The sequence below is a fragment of the Apteryx rowi genome, unplaced genomic scaffold (assembly GCF_003343035.1).
Source record: "Apteryx rowi isolate R43461 unplaced genomic scaffold, aptRow1 scaffold_403, whole genome shotgun sequence".
NCBI lineage: Eukaryota > Metazoa > Chordata > Aves > Apterygiformes > Apterygidae > Apteryx > Apteryx rowi.
Window position 1 is genome coordinate 362,956 of NW_020450562.1, and position 26,104 is coordinate 389,059.

Sequence of the window (26,104 nt, forward strand, 5' to 3'; positions counted from 1 at the left end):
CACGGGGCATGCTTAAACTTTTTTTTTTCCATGAGATAAATTTTACTTTTTAGAAAATTATTTTCAAAATTTAAATTTTTATCAGTTGGTATAATGTGCCCTTTACCTTTACTAGAAAAGCAAAAAGCAAAAAAAAAAAGAAATAAAAAACCCCCAAACAGTTCTGTGTTTACAAATATTTGAGAGACAGGACAGTGTAGAATTCAAAAATGAGTGTTCTTCTACCTGCAACGAAGGATGAACAGAGAGAAATGCAAGAGGCAGAGGGAATACTACGTTGCACATGCTTGCCATTTGCAACTTTCCCCAATAGTTGGAAAAGAGAGGAAAAACCCTCTAGTGTCTTAGGGATGGGGATGGCTGTTGCAGACTTCTGGTTATTTAGCCTGTAACTTCCTTGGAATACAGGAATTTTTACAGCAGGCAAAAAAGATGGTAAATCAAACTTTACTAGTTGTCTTTCCCTGCAGATTTTGCAGCACAACACAATTACATGGGTTCTTCACCCAGCTTCAGGTGGCAGAATAATACAGACAAAAGAAAGGTAAGAAAAATTAAGTTATTCATAACATTATTTTAAAGAAAAAAAAGCCCAAGCAAACAACTCTTACTTAGTCACACTTTTCTCACCTCTCCGTATCAGAAGGCTTCAGTGGAGATTGCATATTAGCTTGGATAGAAAGCCCCAGTAGCAAGTCTTGTCTCAGATGGCTACAGCTGTTTGCCCAGAGGATTTTGCTTAGTGTCAGTGAAATCTCTTTAGACTGTCAGTGGAAATCAGCTTGCAGATGGGATAAGGTCAGTAATCTTAACTAAATCCCATTATACTAATGAAAGTATTCAGATCAATTCCTCAAAAAGAAAAAGCCATTCAAAGGGTGGTTTTGAGTCTAGAATATTAAGAAATATAAATCCAAATTAAATCCTTTTTATCTCCCTCCATTTATCAATGTTCTTTTCCTTGAGAGAGAGACAGACCAAGTGTTGGAGGCTGGTGGTAAGAAACTGGCACAGTCTTCTGTTTAAAGTTACAAAAGCAATTCAAAATCCCATTAAAATCATTACAAGCAAAATTGTAATTAATTCCTTGGCAGGGATTTGCTAACACAATTTTACTCAAGAAGCTGTAGTTGAGGGCATCACACTGAAGAAGCAATACTAACTTGGGAGCTGGTTTCTTACGCCACATGGCTGCTGGTGCTTGCTGCCTTGTAGTGTGAACACAATAGGCTGTGTTGCATGCTCTAAAGGTGAAGGATATGAAGAAAGCATACGCCTGCCTGCTTCTACAGTTCAAAGAGATTTTGTATGCTATGGCAGCATTTAACAAATAGGAACCTACAGGTCAATTTACACTAAAAATAGAAATTGGCTTGATAGCCCAGATGGCAATTTGGAAACACTGTTGTAAAAATTATGGTCAAATAGTTTTACTTTCTATGGCACTCGTACTAGTTTCCCGTGTAACTCGGTTAAATTTGTGCAAGTGGTTAAAAACAGAGAAATTATAGAGGGGATTTGCGAGTGTGTGTGCATTAGGAGAAGCATCAAAAGTTAATCAGTTTTTTATGTTTTTTAGTATTGCTATGTAGCAAAGTAATTTACTATCTGACATTTACAATTTGCTGGTAAGAGACCAACTAGCATTTAACTCATTACTACCTTTTTACTATTTTTAAGAGACTGATATTAGCTCCCAGAAGCTGGCTGATCTTAAGGTGAATATACTGGCAACAAAGACCAGTCATAACCTCACAGTCAGTTACCTAAGGATAAGACTGAAGTATGAAGGATATTAAAGATCTGTAGGCTTCAAAGAAGAGAATTTAAAAGAGGTAAGGTGGAGGAAAAAGCATGAAAGAAGGGGTTTCCTAGTAGAAAGCAACATGTAACCACAAAGATACGAGGGGAAGAAGAAAACAGAACAGGCAGTTGGTTTAGCTTTATATCCTTAACATTGTCCAAAGGCAGACACCAGCAAGGACTCTGACAGACGACCTAATGGCTTTGCTCTTCCTTGCCCACGCAGCATAGATTCTCCATCAACTCCCAAGGCAGCTGTCACTGAGGAAAAATTTATACCCAAGTTGCCAGGTGTGGTTTCTGTAACACAAAAACTGCTCAGTAAGAACCAGAGTGAAATGGCCAATGTATTTCTTAGGAAATAAGGGCTGTTTGACCAGAGTTTGAAACTTGATCCTTTTTTGCAGTACAAGATAACGCACACAAGGAAAATAAACAGCCTCAGAAAGTATCTCCAATCAGAAATGAGAATTTTAAAGTATTAGCCCCTTAGGCTTGCTTGCTCATGCTCTCTTTTTCCCATTATATATGATCAGTAAGGAGGGATGTTCCTTAGGAGAGAGAAAAGATGCCCTCATTTACAGCTCCTGGGGATATGACATATGAATTACTGCCTATAAACAAAGCAACCAATTTAGATGTGAACAATTTCTACTGAAGCACAGAGGTAGCAGCAGCTGATGTCATTGACAAACGCAGGCAGATGCAGAGAAATAGAGCAATAGACAAATGAATGAGAACTGCAATCGCGAATTTGAGAAGAAACAGTAATTCATAAGCAAAGAGCTATAAAAAAAGCAAAACTGACTGAGAAATGGAGTCATTGTTGGCTTGCATGAAAATGCAAATATGTACCCCTTGTGTGTAGCGTTTCTGGTAGCGTGAACGGTACTCGACAGGCATGCACACAAATCACAAATGCTTCCTCTGTGAAAGAAGAAATTCAGGCTCTATTTACATTCATCCAGATATGCGTTGAGAAGAACAAGCCGCAAACCAGTAAGATACTGGAAGCGTTCAAAACAGGTTACCTAAGAGATATTAATCCAGGAGCAAAATTCCCCCATGCTGAGTCACGTATACCTGAAACACAACACGTATCTCAGGGCAAACAGTTGCCACAGATATCAGTGGATGTGAAAGAAGATGGGAGTGGGCAGAAGGAGCCACTCTCTGGCCACTTTCCCCTCCTATGAGTTTCCTGGGGTGGCCTTTCTACCTTGAGGGCGCTACTTGGCACCATGAAGCCTTGGTAGATTTGATGCCATTTAAAACCATCCTATGCAGCTCTCTTGCTGGCTTTTTTTGTGTGTGAAGCTTTGCTTGGAGGTTCTAAGGGTTTGTTTTAAAGGTGCCACAGTGACTAAAGGAGGTGAAAAGCACCACGTGCTGTGGGCAAGCAAGCAGAACTCACGTAGCACACTCTTGGTCACTGGGCTCATAGCAAGAACCAGACTAGTTCTAGAATAGACATTAATCTAGACAATATACCTGCCGTAAGCTGCCTGCTCATGGGGAATTGGCTTTTCTCCTTGTCTCTGGCTGTCACACCCTTCTTGTCAATACACTGCAATATATTCACCCTAGAAGAACTAATGAAACCCTTGGGTGGAGTTGACCCAGCTGCTGGAGGTTAAATCACTGCTCTCCCTTGCAAGCTTTGTGGAGAGAGGTAACAAATGCACCAAGTTGTATGTAATGCTCTAAGGGTGGCAGCATTTACCAGAGGTATTATCTGTTTTAGACCAACTAATACTATCTCATAATATATATAAGTGGTGATGATCAGGGTTATTTCAGTAGCTGGAACTTTAAAGTAGAAAATTAGTTTCTGTTTTCCAACTATATTTCTAACTCCTATCTACAAATCTGGCTTCCTAATCAACAGTCCTAACCTGGGCATCCTTTCCTCTCTAAATATTACAGTGTATTCATATTCCAGGAAGACTTTCAAGAATTTGAACATGGTTCTCCTGGGAATGCTTATCTTAAAGTTTGCAGAACTCAGACTAAAGCCCTAGTCTGAGATGGTTTATCCCCACTGATCTGTTTTTAGAGATAATGGAAGCTAGTAATTCTGGAAAATCCTGTAATGACAAGAAATGGAAAAATATAAATAACTCTTTTCAAAATAAAACCAGAAATAACCCCAAGCCTTGAAAAATAAAGGTTTGATCTTTTTTCAAAGTTAACATAAAAAGTACAACACCAGAGATGATCAAACTACATAAATAATAGAACAGCCTGCATAACAGATACCTATATTGAAAGGATAGTAATAGAGCCCTGGAAAAACTAAGCACACCATTTTCATGCCAAGAAAATTAGTCCTTCTACCATTAGCCTTTAGATAGGTTTTGATGTTATACCATGTGTTAATTATTTTCAAATCACAAGTGCAAACACTCACCCTGATTGGAAAATTAGCAGATTTCAAACTCAGGTAATTTCCCCCTAATGAGGAACTTGTTGAACTGAATTTAACAATTAGCTCACACCCTTTGCTGGCTGTGTATGGCAAGGCTACAAGGAGACACAGAAACTCATCTTTTTCAGTGATTTGCACTGAAGGATGAATGTAAATTCAGCACTCATTTTTGTGCCTCTAGCCCTTAGAGCAGTGATTCTCAAATTGCAGTAGAGGTGGAGGTGCCTGCCCACACCATATAGTTCTCCCTTTGCAACCCTCCCCATCTGGATCAGTTTGTTTGGATGCCTTTTGCTATGGACCAAGTGCCTCTGCAAGCAGGATATTCACAGCTGGAAAGGGTAAAGCTTATTAAAGTTATTTATTGGTCAATATACACATAGGTAGGTGGACTAACAAGATACTGGACTTGCCATTCCTGACCCAAGGAGTCATAGCTAGCCAGGCAGCTCTCAGCCAGCTGGGGGAGGCTTGGTGGCTGCAGCTGCTGCTGCTTGGAGCAGGGTGGTCATCAAAGCTGCTGAACTGCTGTTCTCGGACTACTTGTTTTTTTCTGTAGGATTTTGTATTTTTTCATGTTGTTTTTTTTCTTCTTGTGAACCCTTGAGCTGCTAGTTATCCCTATGTCAACACTTGCGCCTTTGCTGGCAATTTTACCTTTCTTATCTTACATGGCTCTATTCTGCAGACTGTCTTACAGCACTTTCTCACAACTTAGCAATTTTCTCAGAAGTCTGAACCAAGTTCAGCCTGTATTAAAACTGTGCCTTAGATCTCAGAAAGCTGAACCTCTAGAAGGGAAGGTTACACTTTCACACTTTCCAGCTGCTAAATTGCATTAAAGGAAATGCAAGTCATTTTTTCCCTTGCCATTAGGTTTGTATGAAGTAGTGACCACGTCTGCCTAATGGATGTTGGGCAGTCAGGTCTAAAAGATGGTGGCCCCTGTGTAGCTGTCAAAAGAAAGGACTCCCACAAATGAAAGGGAAATTGTCCTCAGACAATGATTTTCTCTCTAGAACTGTCCAAGAATGCCCAGAATCTTAAGTCTGATTTCTCCCATAAATGCATGTAAAAATTCTTTAATAAAAGCTTCATGCTGTTTTTCAATTAAATTTCTGCAGTAGTTTTTTTTTTCTTGTTTGAAGAGCCAAGTAAAGAATTTTTGGAGAGTTCAAGCTGCCCTCGACTTGTCTCTAAGCACCTGTGTCTTCCAGTGCTACACTGGCACAACAACCGCCTTATTATCTGGCGGTTAAGTGGCATCAGTGTAGGCCTAATAGGCTTTTCTGAATGTAAAGAACTAAGAAACAGCAAAGAGAATCTTCTGCAGAAATAAAGAGTTCTCCTCACTTTAAATCTGCTGCTTTTGTTATATATAGGCAGAGACATTTTAAAAGGAACTGGGATTTTGAGAAGTGAAGAATGGGAAGAGTTTGTGGAAGGAGCCAGTGTATCTACTAATGAGGCTGCACTGTGACCTGTTGGGAGCTATATTAAGGTGTGACTTAGCAGAGAAAAAAATGGCCTAACAATATTTTGCCTATTTTCCCTTGCAATACAACACAGAGGCCAGCCTGGGGAGCACCCAAGTTTTTCTCTGAGCAGGGAGAACGAGGCAGGGACAAGTGTGAGTGTCCAGGAACAGAGGGGACAACTGTAGGGGGGATATAGGGATAGAAAGGTCTACAATCATCAGAATACCCTCTTATCACCGGGAACAGATCCCTTGGGGAGCCAGTCATAATTCTTTGCTGCTGGCAAGACATATGAAACACACAAGAATGCACTTAAATACACACCTAATTGCCCTGTTAGCTAGCCCTGCATGGGGAATGCCAGCTTGCCACTGCCAGGAGGGCTGTGGGAGGGAGTTCAAGGTTCACGGGGGAGTTCACAGCCTTCTGGAGCGGGAGAGATTCACTTAGTTTTGTCAAACAAACAACAAACAAAAACACCCCTGCTTGAATGATAGATGCAAAAGAAATGCACTGAGCAGTTGTCTTTTTTTTTTTGAAAAGCCAGTGATGCAGAATTACAAAGTGCTAGCATTAATTCTGCCCTCTCCTGTATATGCTGTTCTTATTACATAACTGTATGTTATACTCTGGAACACTTCGTTATCAGTGTTTGCTTTCATTCTCATATTTTTACTGCTTGACCACCCAAAACATGTAGCTAATTTTTTTCTCTATGTTCTCATCAATCTCTCCAAATGCTGTTTTAACCTTTGATCACATATCTCTGTGCATCTGTTCCTATCTTTCTGTTTAATGGTGTTGGTGCCTTTTATCACCACAAAAGGCACCAATAAAATACCTTTATCCCTCCTCACATTATAATCTAAAGTAAACGTAGCTTAAAGGTTATAGGCTCACCTTAAGACTTATTACTTTATAGCAGCTGTATAAAATATGAGTTGTGAAACTTGTTATCGTCTAGCTTTTGTTAAATGTTTTCAAATGCTTTCATCACCATCATCACATAATTGAAAACAATTTTTCTCGCTGGTGAGAAAGGGATCCTTATCAAAATTGAGAGTGGAGGAAATTCCTGTGTTCTGTTTCATTTCTTCCATGCGCAGATTGCCTAAGGTACAACTTGGATGTTGGGATTTCCAACGTTTTAATTTCAAGAGCACCTAAATGAATGTACTGCAATGCAGCCCACCTGCTGCCCCGGTTGCTAGCTCCCAGACTCCTACCCAGCTAGGGAGGGACACCTAGATTACGCAGGTTAAAGCTATAGGTTTGAGCCAGAGATGAGGGAGGAATTCTTCCTTTAAAAAGCTCAAAAATAAGAAATTTGTAGTAAACTCCATACATTCTACTGCATTCACATAAGCTGTGGTTCAAGAAAGCTCTTAGGCACATATTTAAGATTTAGTGTCTCCAATTTTGCTCTGAAAAGGGTTCTGTGTGAGCAAGTGCTTTCTGGAATTAGACCTCCGTGACTGCACATAGTAAAAAGAAATGTCTTTGCTGCCAACTCTGCTTGACAGTCATCACCTGACAGTATATTTTATTGCTCAAATATGTTAGATAAATAGCAAGACAAACATTTAATATCTACTCAAAAGTACAAGAGCTAGCGATCCTTGTGGCTAAATTAGGCTCACATTGCTGTTTAAAAGATATACTTTAATGGGCATTTTAGAGACATGACAAATACCAGGCCAACAGTGACAGAAGATCTTGTCCCCTGAACGAGTGCTTCAAAGGCAGCACGTGTGAAGGTGAAGACCCTTCTGTGCCCTGGCAGCCACCTTCGCTGGGTGTACAGAGACCACCCCCAGCTCAGCTTCTTCCTACGCTCTGCCTGTTTCCAAATGCAGTGTCCATGCAGTGGTGTGGGTCTGCTGTGCCATGCAACAGACCCTGCTCACCAAGGCACACCACTTACAGAACCACTATAGAAAGCCTCTTCCAGTAATGCTCTTTTGTCCCATTCACTCTAATAATTAAACTGTTTTCCACAGGAATTCAGAGATACTTTACTGGCTCCAAATATTTCCCAATTTTGAAGCTTCTTGAAGTCACAGCCAGCCATCCCCTATGCCATTATGAAATTAAGAACCACTCTGCAAGTCCAGAAGAGCAACATTATTAATGTATCTGTGGCCTTGTGTATCCAGATATAATGCAACATTAGAAATATGCTAATAGCTATAAAGTTAAAATACTTTAACAAAGTTTGTTGTATTAAGAATATATAAGCTGATCCCTAGTTAACTCTACGGACATGCTCTAGGGTGAAAATTTTCATCCAAATTGTTTTTTAAGAAAAATACAAATTCTATCACATTAATGCAGTTCAAGAATCTGTGTTAATTTCCCAGACTACCTGCTTAGAAAAAAATTAAGTATAAAATTTTTTCAACCTTTTCAAAACAAAAATAATTCATTTTTTCTAGTAAAATGGTATTATTCTATTGTTAATGAAAATATTATTTCTGACCTCAATCTAAAGGAAAGAAAACATTTTGTTTAATCCAACCTCCCAACTTGCTGAGGTTTACAGAATATTTCATTTTCCACCTCCAGCTCCCAAACTGAAAGTATTTTTGGAATTCCTTGTAAACCAAAAATAACCCCACTATTTGCCTAGCTCTGCTTTGATGGCAAATTGTATTTGACATAATATAGGTAAAAGATGATAATAACACATTTTCTAACATGAAACATTTTCCCAGTCTACATATAGAATAAGCATCCATGCTGCATGGATTAGGCATTTACTTCTAGGAATCAGACTAGATGAGGAGAGAGACAAATGCTAGCATATGGTACTGCAACTCCTTTCCCAGCAAACACAATATCCACATGCTTATTAAACAGAGTAACACAATATCATATTACAAATTATACTGAACTAAATCAAAGCAATTAGGGTCATCCAAGAACATCAGGACCATTTGCAAAAAGCAGAAGTTGATTTAAGCAAAACAGACTAATGGATGTGAAGTCAAAAGGTCTAATAATACTTCAAGTTCTACTGGATGCCTGGGTGGGCCAGAGGTGGGGTGGATAAGCTGGGGAGACAAGAATTTTCTGGAAAAGCTTCCTTTCAATAATAGTTATCTTCATAGACACCTTTTGCACAAGGATCCCATGTATCCTTATTCCCATTTTCCAAGTACAGAACTGAAGAACCACATAACATCATACAGCAGTGACAGAACACACCTTGGGCCATAACCCTTACTTTCTTTTTCCAGATCAGTGACTGAGAATCTGCCTTCCCTAGGAAGAACATCTGCCAATGTCAATTATATATTTACAAACAGCAACTGTGTATTTACTGAGTTAGGATGTGAATTGCCAGAGAATGTGAAAATCTTGCCCTGAGGAGATAATCATTTATGTAGGTGGAGGGCATGGACAGGTTTGGGGATTTCAGAACGAACATGTGCAAATATATTTACTGACCCAAATTAGCTATAATGAGCTTGTGGCACAGAGTGAGAGATGATAAATTCTAATGGAGGACAGATGGGAAAATGCTGTGTTAGACCTGTGAGAGCGATCCAGCCTACCTGAAATAGGCTTAAAACAAAAATCAAAAAAGATGAAAAGAGAATGACTCTGGATTAACTCTAAATCATAGCCATTCAAATAGCTAAAAAAAAAAATTCACATTGTGAGACTGTTTGGCTGCCATCAAGTGTTTGACAACAGGATAAAATTACATGGTATGAAATCTTACTAAATTACATGGTATGAAAACGCTCACACCATGTGTATATCACTGAGGAAAAAAGGGGGTTATCCTTCCACTCATTGGTCCTTTCAGTATAGCTCACAGGTATTTACGTCAGAAGCTGTTCTGACATGGGCAGTGGTTATTTGTGTTGCAAGGATATAAAAGCTCCTAAAGCTGAGCTTCCAGCTCCTGCAGAGCAGGAGCACAGGGATCTTCTAAACCCCCAGCAATCCATCTTCACTAATTGCACCATTCAGGATAATCTTAGGAGTCTGCTTGTTGTCCCCGCCTTCTTCAGGGGTACACTCTGGAGGCTCTAGATCATCGTATCTTCTCCGATAGACCACCCTTGAGATTAGGGTTATCAGAAACATCTCCATGATGAGAAGCTGTTGGGTCATATCTGCCAAAAAGAGGGGGAAAAAAGCAAAAAAACCCCAGGAACATGAGGATCAGGCAAGGAATGAATAGCTTATTCATTCCTGTCTGTGCAAAAGGGACAAATTTTACTACCCTACTCCCATAATGGAGCATATCTCACACTCAGCAATAATATCAGAGAATTAAAGTATTGCCCATCCATAAGCATGCAGTAAGATACGCATCCAAAATCCATGAGATTTAACAATAATTATAGTTGTTGGTTTCTTGTCCTCTGATTTCTGATTCTAACTCTTCTCACTATCAAGTTTTCATCTGCAACTATGAGAGCTAGAAAAGTTTTGTTATTGTTCTTAAATAAAAGCTGAGATTCTCAAAAGGCTACGCGATCCCAGGAAATTAATATTTCAGGAAAACGCCAGATACTGCAGTTAGCAATAATGAACTGACACCTCTGTAAGTAAATGAAGAACACCCCCTTCCAAAAGAACTTACGTGCTCCTCTTGCTGAAGAGGAGAGTGGTGGAATACAGGGAATAATTCTTTGCATAGCCAAGATGTTGATAATAGCTGCCTGCAGCTGGCTCAGAATGAGGATAAACTGCAGCAGGAAGAGAAAACAGATACTTTAGCTACCAGCAGAAGGATTATAGTTCACACACCAATTCTGCTTTCATAATAGACCCTGTTTCACCTCATTCTTCCTTTCTTGCCCTCCTCACCTCCCATCTACCAGCAGGCTGCCTGCCATTCTGAAGGATGCATCCTTTGGTCAGGATGATATTGCTGTGCATATGATAACTAAATTAAACCTCTCTATTCTAAAAGTGATTCATCTCAGCACTTCATTCTGGAACTGCAAAATATACAGAGCTCCCTGCTGGGATTTAAACCAATACTGAGCTCTGAATATTAGATTAAAAAGGTTTAAAACGCTTCCCATTAATCTAACTATGAGCTCATGCTCTCCCTTAGTGGGAGGAAGTATTTGAGGCATGCTTCTTTTATTGGCTCATCTGTTTGCCAGAGCAGGGAGATGTGGTGCTCCCCAAGTTATACAGAAGTGGCTTCCTTGCCAGAAGGAATGAAGGATGAAGGACTCTGCAGCTCGGGTTCGACAGTAATCACTTATGCATCATATTACCTGCTATTCACTGAGCTAGACCTTCTCTGCTTTGGAGATATCAAGAGTGTCTCTTTAGCTGCTGGTGTTATTGCCTGGATATAAACCCTCACATGAACGGAGTTTGCCATCTTAAACTTGGATTCGCACTAATGCAGTTTTGCGGATGTGACGACTGCTTACCATCCTGTCTATTGCATTTATAAGCATTTAATAATTTTCTTAACAGACACCTTGATGCACAGTCTTTCTACATGTCCTCTACAAGCAGGATGCATATCCAGGGATTCTACCTTACTCTTTTTCTTTCTTCAGGGTTATGTGGGAGAGGGTGGTCCTATCCCTGGACTTATTCAGCCTAACTATCTGGTTCTTTTCTTTATTGTTTAATGATTCCCAGACAGTATTTTCATTATTATCTAACTCTGAAATGCAGAATGGCCAAGAAAAATACTTTCAAAACAGAACACCATGCCCTGCTAAAACAGTTCAAACAAAAGCCACCCACACAATGCTCCACATCCTCTCCTAGTTTATAAGTACACACCAGCATTTTAACATTGTGTTTCAGGATACTGCATGTCCAAAGCTTCCTTCAAGCCTTGCAGAAGGTGGTGTTTTGATTTCCACAGCCTAAAGATGAACGGATTTTAAACAGCTCAAATCTCCAGCACTTCTGAGAGACCAGAAGTAACTCAGCTCGCGCTAAACTGAACAGCAGCCAAGGAGAATGCTTTGAATAGATGCAGTACAGTTTTAATCAGGTAAAAATATGCCTTTGTACAGTGTGTTTTATGGAAAAAAAAAAATACCATAACCTTTAAATAAAGGACCAAGAACCAGAGAGACAGCACTGTATCAACAGTAATAGAAATGCTTACCAAAAATGTTAAATTTCTCACCTGATAAAGAGCAAACTTAGGGATGATCTTCTTACAGTTAAGGAGAGCCCTAACTTGTTGAAACATGATTCCAACTGGCCACAGAGCAATAATGGTAAGGATACCAATGAAGCAGCTAATCCATATTGCAGCTCCTTTAAGAGATAACTGAGAAGCAAATCAAACAAACATACTTATAAAACTTGACAATGTAAATTTTACTATTTCAAGGTAGACGTTATGAACTGGAGGATGCAGACATTAAAATGCTTGCTTCTGTCTCCACAAAAGCTGAAGCTAGCAGGGGTTGCTCAGGTTTGCACTGGAAAGTGCACAGTACTAACTGGAGCGGTGCCATAGCACTCCCACCCTCTGGGTGAATCTGTTCAGTCCTGCGAAGGCAGCAAGTGACATGACCCCTCAACCTGACTGCAGCAGCACCTGAGAAGGCTCAGCAGCTCATGAGAGCATTCACAACGTGACATCTCAGAGGGGTCATTTATTTTAGTACCATGAAACAACACAAAAAATACAGTATTGCTTTTAGTCTGAGTTACCCAAGAGATGCAAAATTCTTAGCAGTTACAGACTTTCTTCAGCTTTGGTGATCATGAAACCTTTCAACCACAGGAAGGCACAAAGGGAACACAGCTTTCTCATGTGCTCCACAGGCCTTGTTTTAAAGTTTGCAAGGAATTCTTAATGCTGTGGGATGGTCCTGTTTGTACAGCATTCCCCTCTGGACTCACTGACTCTTTAATGGCAAAAAAGAAGAAAGTGTCTGCATGAGCCACACCACAATAAAGGTTTGAAATGTCTATTTTTAAGACACCGTTACTGAAAAGACTGACATCAAGGGAAATGTTATAGCTTATTCAGCTGTAGCAAGGATCCTAAATATTGGCTCAAAGCACTTGTTGCAACCCAATGAGAGCCTACTTCTCCATCATCTTGCAGCTTACACAGTACAAAGTGAAAGTACAGTACTACCTTTACTATCTTTTCTACCTTGCAAGGATATAAAAACCTCCACAACTTGCAGAAAAATACTTAATTAGGTTTCCTGTTTATGCACAGTACATGTTTCTTAAGGCTGCATCTTACAAAACAGGGCAGGTACATCTCACAGGCCATCTTGCAGTCCTGATCCCCACACCATATAGACTGGGCCATGTGTTGGAGCATAACCTGATGCCCAAACCACCCTGACACTCAGTTTCTTTCCAAGAGAAGCCAGCAAATCAAGAGTCTAGGGGAAGGGAGAAATGATACACTTCAGGATCTCTTCTTAACAGAACAATGTCAGGAGATACTTGGAAGTGTTCCCAGATCCCACAGTTTAGGTGTTGGCCAAGATACTAACATCAGCCCCAAAACTATGGACTTTGTGGGCTGCTGCTCATTACAATATTTACTTACATTATAAGGGCTGTAATCGCCATTGGTCCAAAGCACTATTGATAGAAACATGAGCACAGGTCGAAAGAAAGCAAACTGAAAGGTGCCCAACTTCAGCCAAAGGAGGGTTCGCCTGACAAATTAAAAAAAAAAAAAAAGTCACACAGGCCAATTAACAGCCTTAATAACATTTTTTGGATACTGTCAGACAGTAAAATTTCTCCACTCCTACAGTCCTACAGGACATGGCTAATATCTGGGGAGGAACAGCTTCAAGATTCAAAAATCCTTCCAAGAATTACCCAGATGCTTGTTTAGTAGAGCCTCTACAAAAATAGTACTCTTATTCTGCACCAATTACCTACTAACCAAAGCTGGGCAAAATGTGATGTCTTTCTCTGCTCCAGAGCTAATGAGGGAGCCTGTAGCAGCATAATGGGTCTCTGAATGATAACGCCACTCGCTCTGTCACATTGCCTTACTATTTCACTTTTCGGATGAAACTGAGCAATTCAGCCTTTGCAGCTGAATGGCAAACTACTACAGAGCTTCAATCCATGTCATGTGCAGTGCTTCTATCTGACTCTACCTTCCCGTTCAGCTAATTCTTAGTCGTCTGGTAAATCAAGAAAAGGAATTACACAGACTTAGGTGAAAGGACTGGTAATTTTTCAATGCATCATGAATACTACTGCATCAGCATCTGGTTTTGCTTCTCTGTACCTAACAGGAGAAAGGAGCTAGCCTTCCCTTGGTAAACTGCACATGGCCAGCAGGACAGCTCAGGATTTTCTTTCTCCTATCTATCAGTGTAATCTTTATTCAGAACGCAGCTCATATACTATAACCTGGCCATCCAATATTAAACATCACCAGAAAAGGGGCAGATGCACATGCAAACAACGGACATGAAAGTTGACTTCAGCTCACCTTTGGTCTTCACAGGACAAGCTTTGGCTGCTACAGCTGGCTCATGTCTTAGTCTATTACTGTGCATTTCCCATACTCTTTTATATTATTGTCTGCACTGCAGTTTCTTGATCCCTTGAGACTCCCATCACAGATGCCTTAGCAGACAACAGGCTGCCATTTAATATACGTTACAGCATATAGCCATGAAACAGGAATTACCTGAATTGCTCAATTAAGATAGCTAATAACTATGGGACTATGAACAGCACAAACACTTGTGGAATGGCCTACAACAGGCCAGCCATTTAGTGCATACACCTTTTCAAAGGTTCATTATTCCCAAAGGGCTTTAAAGAATAACATGACAAACAGTGCTGTCACTGCAACACCAGGTGTTTTTTTCCTTGTCGACACAGGTCTACCATTCTTTACCCTCAGATTTCTCCTGCCACATCTCTCCATTGTATGGCTTGTTACACTGCCTCATCTGTCCACTGTACCTTGTTACCTTCCCCGGACCGCTTGATAGTATACCATATTTTTAAAGAATGAGTTCCTCCCTTGGAGTAGCTCCCTGCTTCCCCAGAAGATATCTGTGGAAGGAATCCGAGACTGATCTTTCTCTGGTATACCTTGCCCATTTTTCAAAAACATTGTTACCTGTAATGGGAAAAGGCTGGAAGTCAGGAGCATAAACAGCAGATAAGTTTCCCAGTACTACAAACTCAAGAGAAGGAGCCCTAAGCTCTTCTGCAGAGCAAAGAAGCTTTTATTTTTTTCCAAATGGACAGCTACAAGCTAATATCACCAGCCCTCTCATATTCCTGGATAAGCTCTCACTGGACTGACAGTGAGGTAGGCTGCATTCTCCTTGCTGCTTTCACTTAACTAGACCATAAAGTCCCTGAGGTCCCTCCAGCATTAATGTCCAGGCCCTCGTAGAAACTTCTCTGTATCTTGCACGTTCAATCCTCGAGCTTTTTGCTCTTAATGTGAGAAACACTCCCATACTCTGTGCCAGTAGAAAAGCCCTGGGAAATCGCTGAGGCTTTCAGGCTGCAAATATTGTGGAGAAGCATGTAAATGACAGCGTGATACTAGCTGGAGGAGGGGCCCTACCACGCAATGCAGGAAGGAGGCAGGGTTTATGGTACAGTATATTGGCTCCTATCTGTAGGTGCAGCTCCCCATCCTTACCACCCTTCCCTGAAGTGCCTTATTAGTTTAGTAGAATAAAATATTTGGTTTTGTCTCACTAGACAATGCCATTTCATGGAGATCAAAGCTTTCCAGGAATTACACCTTTTTTGTTCTAAAAATTATTTTAATCTGAAGTACTTTCAAAGTTAAAATCAGAATGAAGCATTTCAAATTTATCAAAGTAAGAGAAATTTTCTTTCAAGTCAACCTCAATTTGAAAATTCTGTTTGTGGAAAGTATTCAATTTGGAGTCATTTGTTCTCTTCTGGTATGAAAAGAAACTGAAAGCTCAGTTATTATTGTTTCTAGAATGGAAATTCCCCCTCCCACACACTACTGCTTAGTACACAAATGGTTTCTTGGAAAAGAACGGGACTAGTTGGAGGGATAACGCATTGCTCAACATGACTGCAAGTGGGAACACTGCACTGGGTTAAAAATGAGTTATCTCATGCTCTCTACTTTTAAGCAAAATTCTGCATTAATAAAAATGAAATAAATTAGCCGTGTTGTACAGCCCTAATAAAGTGATGGTACTGTTTAAAAGAGACAGCTTGAGACTGACAGAGGAGATCTCAATCACAAGAGCCAAGAGAGTGTTTTCAGGAAGCAGGGAGGCCCTTTGCTGTAAATGTGGCCTTGCCAAGTTGGCTGGATTCCAGCAGCAGTTTTCCAGCTGGGAAATCTTAAAGGGCAACTCACCTAGTGATGCGCACACCAGGGAGGCAAAGGCAGCAGCAACAGCAGGGGCCTGTACTGATCTTGAAGCGACCATTTTCAAACCGCCTGAGGAATAGCTTTTGACCGCCGCACTCTTTAATCATCATCAGCAGGAACTTGTGGATAACTATGGCAAAAAATCTAGGAGAGGAAGAAAATGCCAGCTTGAACTTTTCCTGCATGTCTCTCATATGCCTGCATAGGCTAGTACCTTCTGCTGTTGAGGGTTTTTAAAGCTTGTGCTTTGCAATCAGCAGAAATTCTAGCACTAGCTGTAAAAAATCATCAGCTTCCCATCACCTTGGAGGGCCAGAACTGCTATAACTCCATTGAAAGAGGAATAAACTGAGACACAAAGCAGTTGTTGAATTGCCCAAAGCCACACTGGTGCTTGGTGGCAGAGTCAGTATTTAAGCACAGGAATTTCTGGCCCAAGTCATTAGGGCCATGTTTTTGTATCAGTTAGCTAGTCCTGACTGGTCCAAACTTTTCAGAACAAGTCCTATTTCTACTTACAAAAAAATACATGGCTACATTCATATATATATTTAGCTAACATCATATGTGCTGTCCCGGTCAGGGTGTGGTTCCTCTGCAGCCAAAGCAGATCCAAGCACAGACTGCTACAACTCCGCCTCTCCCTCCTTCACCAGTTGCACATTTTCAACCCTTCCCAGGAACTACAGATTGTGCAACCATCCTTTCCTCCCTGCCCCCAACTGATTTAGGGAACCGATCCACTAAAATCCAACAAACAGAAATCCACAAAATAGAAGAGGTCCTCTTCAATTGCACTGGCTCCTTGAACAAGCTCACTGTGCAGCTGGAGAAGTGTGAGTGGTGGTGCAAGGAAGGGGACAGGAACCTGCATCTGGGGCAAGAGAGGAGGGGGAATTAAGATTAAAGTACCATAGGACTGGATCCTTGGAAGTCTCTGGCAATCTGCAATTTGCTGCACAAATTGCTATGCGTTAGCAGTGCTCCCTCCTACTGTGTTTTCCCTCCTTTTTACTCTGCTCTCTTTGTAAATGCAGTGTGTTATGGGGTAAGGCTAACCATGAGAGTTTGTGATTCTGTCCTGCAGTGGGTTCCAAAATCATCTCGGCGCTCCTGGAGTGCACACCGCCACACAGCATCCCCCTGCTAGGCTTTGCCTACAAGGGCTACACCATCACCTCCAGGAACCAGGAACCACATTTTTCTGTTATTCCCTGTTCATGTCAGAGCTGTCATGCTCGTGCAGAAAGTGCTTTTATCAGGACAACTGCAGAACATTTTTACATTGATATACTTATTGGAGGTTCACTTGCCACCACTAAAAATAGACCTCTACAGCTCATCATTAATAAAACCACAGTACAGAAGTCACAGGTCAGAATCTCATTCTACATGACATTCACAGGGAGAAAAGAAAGAGTACTACTTTAAAGCTGTTGTCAATCAAAGAGTTCAATTACATTTAAGTCACAATTCTTTCATACTAGCAGTTCCACACTAGGGGGCTGCAGCACTGGGAACTACTTCAGCATTTCCCACTTACCATAAAAGAGCCGCCAAGAGATTTCAACTCAAACTAAAACTAAAAATTACTAAATTGTTAAATTTACAAAATGACTGTGTTTACCAAGAGTAGCAGATGTTTAAAGGGAAGAAATTCAGGGTTCGGTGCAATGTCTAGAAACAAGTAGAATACTCACACTGCCGCTGTGAAATCTGTAAACATTGTTGAGCGAGGAATCCACATCCCAATGCATGAGGTAGTAGTAATCACCTATACAGAAAGGGAGGAGGATTGTAGTAAGGGCAGAGGTAAAGCAGGTTCACAAAATAAATATAGATTTTCCAGGGAAACGGCATTTTCAACACTCAGTTTTATCTCTTTTCCACAACACTTACCGGAGCTGCGGCGTTTATCCAAATTAAGATTGATCTTTTGGAGGAGGGGATTTTTCTATAGATATAGACCACTTCCTCCACAAACACCAGACTGGCAATCAGCGTCATCAGAGTCAAGATTGCAAAGAGAAAAATACCTGCCAGGTCAAGGCCTACAGAACGTAAAAGGAAAACAAAACAGTGTGTTTCAAACCATAAGTATTCCCAACGTTTAATGTAAAGACAGCCTCTCGGAGGGACTACTTAGTCCTATTCCTGCAAAGATTTGCACTCATCCTTAGCTACAGACATGGATCATTGACTCAACAGGAAGATTCAAGTACTTAAACTTAATAAATAAATCTTTTGGGGATCCACAGACAGCATGCATGAAGAATAAGCGCCCACATTTGCATGGCATTATGCAGAAGTCTCCATCAGAAAGGTGGACTTCTAGGACAAATGTTCTTAGATGAGTGTAAACAAACAACAGAAGCTATTCTGGGAACTTTACCAGGCAAACTACAAGCAAAATTTTATTTACTCAGTATTAGTTCTTTGCTTCCATGTTCAAATGCATGTTTGTCTTTCTTGGGTATGCAAACTTTTTAGAGGCTCAGTAGAAGTTTATGGGGTACAGGAGCAATGAAAGTATAAGGTCCTGGTGTATTTGTGCTGGGATAAAACTTGCCACCAACAAATTCTTTTTTTTTTCCTTTTCCCTTAACACTGGGTAACTTCTGGAGATAGAAGCAAGCGCTGCAATGAAGTCATACTTAATTTAGGAAGTGTATGTGGTCATCACCTGCACCAACCTGGGCCTACCTTGGCAGGAACATATCTAAGACATACCAAACGGTGCCTGCACAGGTAAGCAAGAGTCTTCCTAGCCTTTTAATCTAATGTGCTTTAAAAAAAAAAAATCACTTCTAGACTTTGTTGCAGTCCAGATCTCACTGGACAGACCTTAAATCTCACCAGTGGGGTTGAGAGCAGACTGTGGGTTTAGTGCTCAGTGTGGCATTTACCAGGAAGCCCTGGCTCGCTCTCCCAAGTGCCTTCCCCCTGTCCACACTGTTTTCTAACCACCTTCACAGCTCTGGACTCAGTACCCTGCTGTCCCGTCTCTCTTCCCCAAAGCCAAAGGCAGCAAAGCCAGCGCCATGGCAACCCATTTCACCAAGACCTTGGTCCCCAGCCAGGCCTTCAGCGAGGGCAGCAAAGGCGGCTGCGTTTGGCTGCCTTCCTCCGCCTCTGTCCCGGCGCAGAGTGACGGGCCCCCCTATGCTCGCTGCCGCTCGGCCTGTTCAGAAAGCGCGAACACATTTACCGCACTTTTGAACGGGGGCGCTGCGTGTTTGGGAGGGGATCCGAGCCGTGCCCCCGGGGAGCCCAGGAGCATCTTTGGGGGAGTCCGAGTGGGCATGAGGGCGGGAGGGGAGGGCCGGCCGGCACCGAGGAGGGCACGGCGCCCTGGTAAGAGCCGCGCTCGCCCCACTTCACCGCGGCGGCCCGCGCACGGGGCGAGTCCAGCGCCAGCCCCCGCGTGCCGCCGCCTCCCGCCGAGGGAGGTGCCCGCAGCGCCGCTTCCCTCCGCCCGGCGCAGCCCCACCGCGCCCGCTGCCCCCGGGCCCTCCGCCTCCCCTCGGGCTTTCCCCCGCTGGGGGAGGGGGGGCAGGGCGCGGCGCCCAACCGCCGCCAGTGGCGGTTGAGCGCGGCGCGCGCCGCCGGCAGCCGTTAACGGCTCCCCCGGGAAGGGGGGGGAGGGGCGGCCCGCGCGGGGCCTGGCCGGAGGGCGGCCGCCTCGCCGCCGCCTCCGGGAAGGGGGGGGAGGGGAGGGGAGGGCGGCCGCGAGCCCGTTGCTCCCGCCGAGGGCTTCGCCCCTCGCCGCGGCCGCGCGCGCGGCGGCACTTACTCTGCAGGAGCTCCCGCGAGTGGGGCGGCTCGCTGGCGCCGCAGGACGGGTGGAGGGTCCCGTTCGCCTCGCCCTCCATGGCCGGCCGCCGCCGCCGTGCTCTGGCAGCGCCGGCGGGAAGCGGGGACGGGGACGGGGAGGCGGCAGCGGAGCCGGTGCCTGCCGGCCGGCCGGCCCCTCGGGAACTGCGGGGCCGCGGTGCGCGCACCCGGGCGGCTCGGCGCTGCCCGAGGGGCGGTTAATCATTAGCCCGCGGAGCCGCGGGGAGCCGGGGCGGCGCGCACAGCCCGGCCCCCGCGCTGCCGCCTGGCGCCAAGCGGCCCCGGGCACCCGCGGGCTGGCTAGTGCCGAGCCCCGGGGGAGGAGCCGCTCCCGTCGGGCACCTGCCGGCAGCATCTCGCCCCCGGCTTCGTGTGCCAGGAAGCTGCGGAGCTTTGGAAGCAGGTTTTGCTCGGCCTGCATGGAGTGGCTGCTTGTGAAGCCACTGGATCCCTCTGCACCCCTGCTTCGCAAGCCTAGATAGAGCCACAGGAAAAAAAAGGTGAATAAACAGCCTGTCTGGGTCAGGTCTCGTCCAGGACCACGGCCTGAGAGCCAAGGAGGAAAGGGAAATCAGCCCAGGAGCAGCCTGGATTCCCCTGTACTGTGTCCAGCTTCACCCCAGCCTTGTCAGAGCAGCCCTCAGCGCTGCACTCTCCGCAGGAGTGCGTGGAGGCGCTCAGCTGCCCGGTCAGTGTAGCAGACTTTCAGCAGACTTTCCACTAGTCCTCACCAACGACTTTTCAAGAATCTTGGCGGCAATGAGGTGAAAAGCAGCACACTCTTATGAGCTAATAGCTGGCTGGAGGAGAGCAAACAGAGGGTAGGAATACATGAAGGGTTTCTCCACCTCCCCACATTTGTTTCATCTGCTGATAGGATGCCTATGAGATCTTTTCCGGGGCCTGTGCTGTGCAATATATTCAGGCTGTTTCCTGGAAAAGGGAATGATGAATAATGAAGTGATGGAGCTTGGTGACACCTTGGCACCAACTACCAAGTTGTCCTGGATAGTCAGACCAAACCTGGCAGCAAGGAGAAGCAGGATTGTTATAGCACTGGGTGACAAAACAGCAGGTGAAATTCAGTATCATTAAATGCAAAGTAGTGTACAGGGGAAGGAGGACACCCCGAACTGCTTACACAGCAGTTAACTATTACCACTCAGAAAAAAGGTCTTGGAGCCACCACGGAGACCAAAAAGGTCTTGGAGTCTTCAGAAATGACAGCTCAAGAATCAGCATGGCAAAAATACGTGAAGGAGTGTCGGTAAGGAACTGAACACACAAAACACCTTAAATATGTATGGAGGCCTCCCTGCATCAAGGTAGTATTCCAGGATCTTGAACAAAATGGAGGAAATTTAGGGAGTGTGGGATTTTCATAGGCACCACAGGCCTTTTGCAGTAAAACCTGTCATCTTGGAGTTTTCACAGGATTCCCAGACTTTTCAGAGGAAGGACAGGCTGGACACCAAAATGCTGCCAACAGGAACACAGGGATGCGCAGATGAACTGAGCTGCTCAGTGGCTAAACATCAGCAGGTACTCGTTTAAGAAGAGGCAGATTCCTTCCAGTATGGCAGGATTTGGGACTGAGACAGAAGGGGCTACTGATAGCCTGTTCTGTTACCATCAGGAGCATTGTACATGGGGTTGTAAACCAAAGCCATCTATTCTGAGTTGTCCCTAGCATTCCTCTCATCATTTTCACTACACTGAAACATGAAGAGCTTTATAGTTTCACCGAGAGGCTTGTAGCAGTAACTGACTGTTAGAACGTGGTGTCTGGGCAGACTTCACAGGCCTCCCAGAGCATCCAATATCAAGAATATCTTCTGCTCCCAGTTACAGAAAAGACACAGACAAAATTCTTGAAACATAATTCTAGCTCGTTTTCTATTTGGAAGTCTCTTTACTCCTGAAGATGAGTTGCTAGCTTGAATGAGATGCTAGCTGAAGATGAAGTTGCCAGCTGTGGGGGAAATAGCCATTAATAACCTTAACACACCATACTTTTCCCCCAAGTTTACATGATTTTTTAAATCAAAATATTTGAAGATGATCACCTATTCTGAAATGTGACTGAAAGCTCAAGTCAGGAGTTGCTGAGATGGAAGGATGGCCTAAGGCCCTCGAGGGTTCTTCCTGAGCAGAAGCAACAGGATTCCTATCTGCTGCTGTTTTGGTTGCCAGCTTCTTGCATTCCCTGAAAGCTAAAAATAAAAATTCCTTTCCTGTGAGTCCCATATTTGAATGAAACAGGTTTATCAATGCTTTTGCTACAGAAATACATGCAGTAAGTATGGGAGTGACAGAACTGATGGCTATTTTATCATATTTAAAAGAAAGCCAGAGTCTGCTTTGATGTAACAGTGCCTAGAATAATTCACATAGTAATGATTCTGGATTTGACTGTGATATTTTAGTCATTCAGCAATACTAGGAACAAATATTGCAGTATACACTGAACATAGCATTAGAGGATTTCCTGTCTCATGAACTTGTATGAGTTTAACTGGCTGAAGTTTAAAGATTAAGGATTAATGCCCAACTGCTGTTGTAGAGATCCATGCTACTCTCTCTTCTGCTGGAGTTCCTTGCACAGAATAGAGTCTAAAACCAAAATACCACAAATCTACTGCAATTTCTCCTTGTTAGCAACATCATTTTGTCATCTTTGGGTCACACATTAGATCCACTTCCTTAGTAAGTTGCCTTAAATATGGAGCATGGCATCATCTTTTGCTCACATTCTGGGCTAGTACTTCCTGAATTCTGGGACTAGCAAGGGTTGGTCTAACTGGCAGTCCTTAAACTTCCTTGCAGATCAGTGTAGCCAAAAGGAAATGATAAATAAATCACACTGAAGAACATACCACGACCCATCAACTACCACAGTTTGAGGTCTGCTGCTCTGTGCACACCTGCTTAGCACAGGCTCTTCAGCAGTGCCCTCTGGGCCCTAGCCTCTAAGCCAAATGCCAGGCCCCTAGATCAATGCCAAACCCTTCAAATCCCCCTGTGCTTAAGTACATCTTCCTCCCAGTTTCACTATTCCAGTTTTGAGTTTAACCCTTTAGTTTAATGCATGATATTTGACACAAAAAACAACTTCAGCAGTAGAAAAGTATTTATGAATCAGTCACCTGTCAGACTAGACAGGTCAAGAGATATACGTAGTTACTCAGAATAAAAAATGCCTGTGAATACAATTCCCTGCCTCTGTTTACTGGGGACTTTAGAGCTCTTTGTGGTTCAGCCTCCTTCCAAATGCTGTCCTGTTCACATTTTTTTTCTTCTCAAGGAACATGCCCCTTTTTATTGCCAGCGCACTCTTCTTTTAAAGATCGACACAATCATCTTTATCTCTTTTCCCCTCTTAGGATGGCTTTCACTAACCTGCCTCACTGGAATAACTGCATTCTCTTAGCTCCATTGAACACGTGCCTGTTGTGATCGTTCTCCTCCCAGAGCACAGTCAGTGGGAGATAATGCCACCTGGGGTGCCTCCCCGAAGGACGAAGGACGCGTACTGGCTCTCAGAAGGTGACACAGCCCCTTTGTCACATATAGGCCAAGCCTATACACAGAAGTCCTGATGCCATTCCTGGCCCATAAACCAAACAGCAAGAGATGCTGCAGGCTATCACAAGGCAACCTCTAAGCTCCATAGTACGGGAAATACAGAATAGGCTAAAGCATGCTGGTTGTAGGGAAATCTAGCAGACTGTCACTGTCATCACTGCAGATGGGAAACAGTCAAAATGGTTTCACGGAGGAAAAATTATGTTCAGCTGAGTTCAAACTAACAAGGGAAGTTTATATTAGAAAAATAAATCAACGTTTTTCAATATCGTAGGACTGTATATCAGATTTTTCACAAATTTGAACACCCAGCCAGCCAAGGAAAGTTGGCTAAAATTGTCCAGCTTCCACAAGCATGTGCAGGTTTAATAATGCAATTAAACCCTGCTTCTCGGCTGTATCATACTATACAGTTAAACTGAGGTGTAACTTGGCCTTTTTCCACTATAAAGCTGTTGACTTTTCACTTACTGCCAATAAAAAATTACTATTTTCAGAAAAGGTGACTCATTAATGTAAAATAAGGAACACCTATATCACGGATAGATTAATAATGGAATTTGCTTTTATTTGGATAGCAACTGTAAATATAAAGAAATACAATGACTACAATGAAATAAATCAGTGTAACAAAGCTGAATTGTCATTTTCATGTCTATTCAGATGGGCAAATTTCTACATAAAAAAAAGAATATTGGGTTTGCCAGAAGCTTTACATCTGTGCTTTTAAGAGGAAAATTTAGATAGTGACTCTTGGTCTACTTCAATACAGAAGTAATAAAAGAGAAAAGACAGAGGCTTTCATCAAATCTGAAGATGAATGCAAGTTTGATTTTATCTCACTTCCAAAATAGCAAATCAGTTTCTGGCAGTCAATATAGGGGAGAAATATAAAGAAGCAGAATCAAACTAAATATCATTTTTTGCAATACTTTGTTACGCTTCCATCTAGATGCCAGTAATTATCTGCCTTGTCTTACCTTTCCAAAGTAACTCATGAGTGACTGGATGCAGGAGTGGAACAACACTAAGGAAATTCACAGTACTTCATAGTAGAACAAAGAGCTGAAAGAACCTTATAAAATTAGGTCCCAAAATTGGCGTTAAGAGGGGTAGCCAACAATCAGCAACCTGAGGTGGAACAGAGGCAGGTAGTGCATTTTCTCTGCCATCGCTGTGGTAAAGTACATATATTTGATTGCAGAGCTTTTCAGCAATGGGAGAAGTTTTTCCCCAAAGGAGTGGTGATGAGCAGTAAGACAAATAAGTCTTAAGGATCATGTAAGTGCCACTTTGTGAGCATCTCATATGTGTCCAAGGGCACTGATGGGCAAAGACAAACCTCACAGATCTTCAGCATCGAAATGAATATATTAGGATTAAGATGTTCTTTCCTAAGAATAAATTTCTATAGATTTTTCCTTCCCAGCCTTGATTTATAATCCGCAACTTCTAGATGAGGGCTGACAGGAATTCTGAGAATTTTTTAATGTCAAAAAGCCAGTTCATCTGAACTGAAGCTTCTGATAAGAGGGCAACTTTTAACAGATTTCTTAACCTGAAACTATTTTTTAACTTTGCTTTGTGTGGAAACATTTCAGTTTGACATTTCCTACATGAACAATTCTGCATCTGCTGTTCAAAAACAAATTTTGACATCTGAAACATTTTGAAACTGATTAAAATAAAAAAAAAAGAATGATGGAAATCAAAATGCAGTGTTTCAAAATGAGGAAACTGCACACTAAAACTGGTTTATTTATTTTTTGTTTATAAATGTTTCTGCTTTTCATCTTAATTCAGGACAGCAGACCTTAACAGAAACTAAGGACCTCTTTATGGGATAGGTTATCTAGAGTCAAAACAGCTATGCTGTTCCTGGAGAGGAAAGCAGGTGTCTCTTCAGAGGTTACGAATATAATTCTGACAGGAAGATGTCATCTCAGGCACACTGCAGTTGAAGACTAGACTGCTTTTTCCACAACAGTCGGGTGCTGGGCAAGATGGGTCATGCATTTCTTCCCACAGGTTGTAACATGATGGAAATGCTTTTTGCTCCTTCCGTATTGCTGTTGTGGGGAAGAAAAAAGAAACACCCAAACTATGCACACACAACAGTGAAACTGTAATGCCATAAAACCAGAACAGAACACCCCCCAAAGCTAGAGGTATGTTGTTTTTCTGTAGCAACCAGACCACACACTAGCAAACAAGGAGAAAAGAACATGCCTGTGTGCATGCAAGGCCTTGTTGGTATGGGGTTTAGTCACTGGAGCAGTGAGATCGGGCACAGTCAAAAGTCTGAACTGTGTATGTACAAAATCAGTGCTATATCCTGAAACTGTAGTTATTACCTTTATATAAACACAACTTGTGAAATGCTGAAACTTGGGGGTTCCAGTTTGCAAGTACCTTACAAGTAAAGACTGGGGAACTTAAGCTGTTTGTCTGTATTATCTGTTTTGTCTTCCTCCAATATGAACCTTAATTTTGGCTTTCAAAGTAATACCGGAGATGAGCTCCTAAAGTTTTCTCCTGTGAGAAATTAATGGAAAATAGATTTTAAAAGTGACAATCAGAAAAAAATTGTTGTTTTCAATTTGATGTTGTTTGAAGGCTACCTCAATTTTACAGCTGTCC

The 26,104-nt window shown here is 42.6% G+C and overlaps 1 protein-coding gene across 1 annotated transcript; it reads right to left on the reverse strand.

Annotated features, from left to right (window-relative positions):
• Positions 1-9,510: 9,510 nt before the first annotated feature.
• LOC112970731 (organic solute transporter subunit alpha-like) lies at positions 9,511-19,917 on the reverse strand. Its single transcript, XM_026075440.1, has 8 exons — positions 19,839-19,917; positions 17,945-18,096; positions 17,746-17,819; positions 16,031-16,189; positions 13,238-13,349; positions 11,840-11,986; positions 10,310-10,415; positions 9,511-9,836 (listed from the first exon to the last, which is right to left on the reverse strand). The coding sequence occupies exons 1-8, from the start codon at positions 19,915-19,917 to the stop codon at positions 9,649-9,651; spliced, it is 1,017 nt and encodes a 338-aa protein (XP_025931225.1). The 3' UTR covers positions 9,511-9,648.
• Positions 19,918-26,104: the final 6,187 nt, after the last annotated feature.

What these genes read in the sequence shown, in the direction of transcription:
- LOC112970731 (XM_026075440.1), bottom strand. Translation starts at nt 19,917, where the DNA reads ATGGAGGGCGAGGCGAACGGGACCCTCCACCCGTCCTGCGGCGCCAGC. An exon ending in CTCGCGGGAGCTCCTGCAGA is followed by an intron (nt 18,097 to 19,838) that starts GTAAGTGCCGCC and finishes TACGTTCTGTAG; the next exon opens with GCCTTGACCTGGCAGGTATT. An exon ending in GGATAAACGCCGCAGCTCCG is followed by an intron (nt 17,820 to 17,944) that starts GTAAGTGTTGTG and finishes CTTTCTGTATAG; the next exon opens with GTGATTACTACTACCTCATG.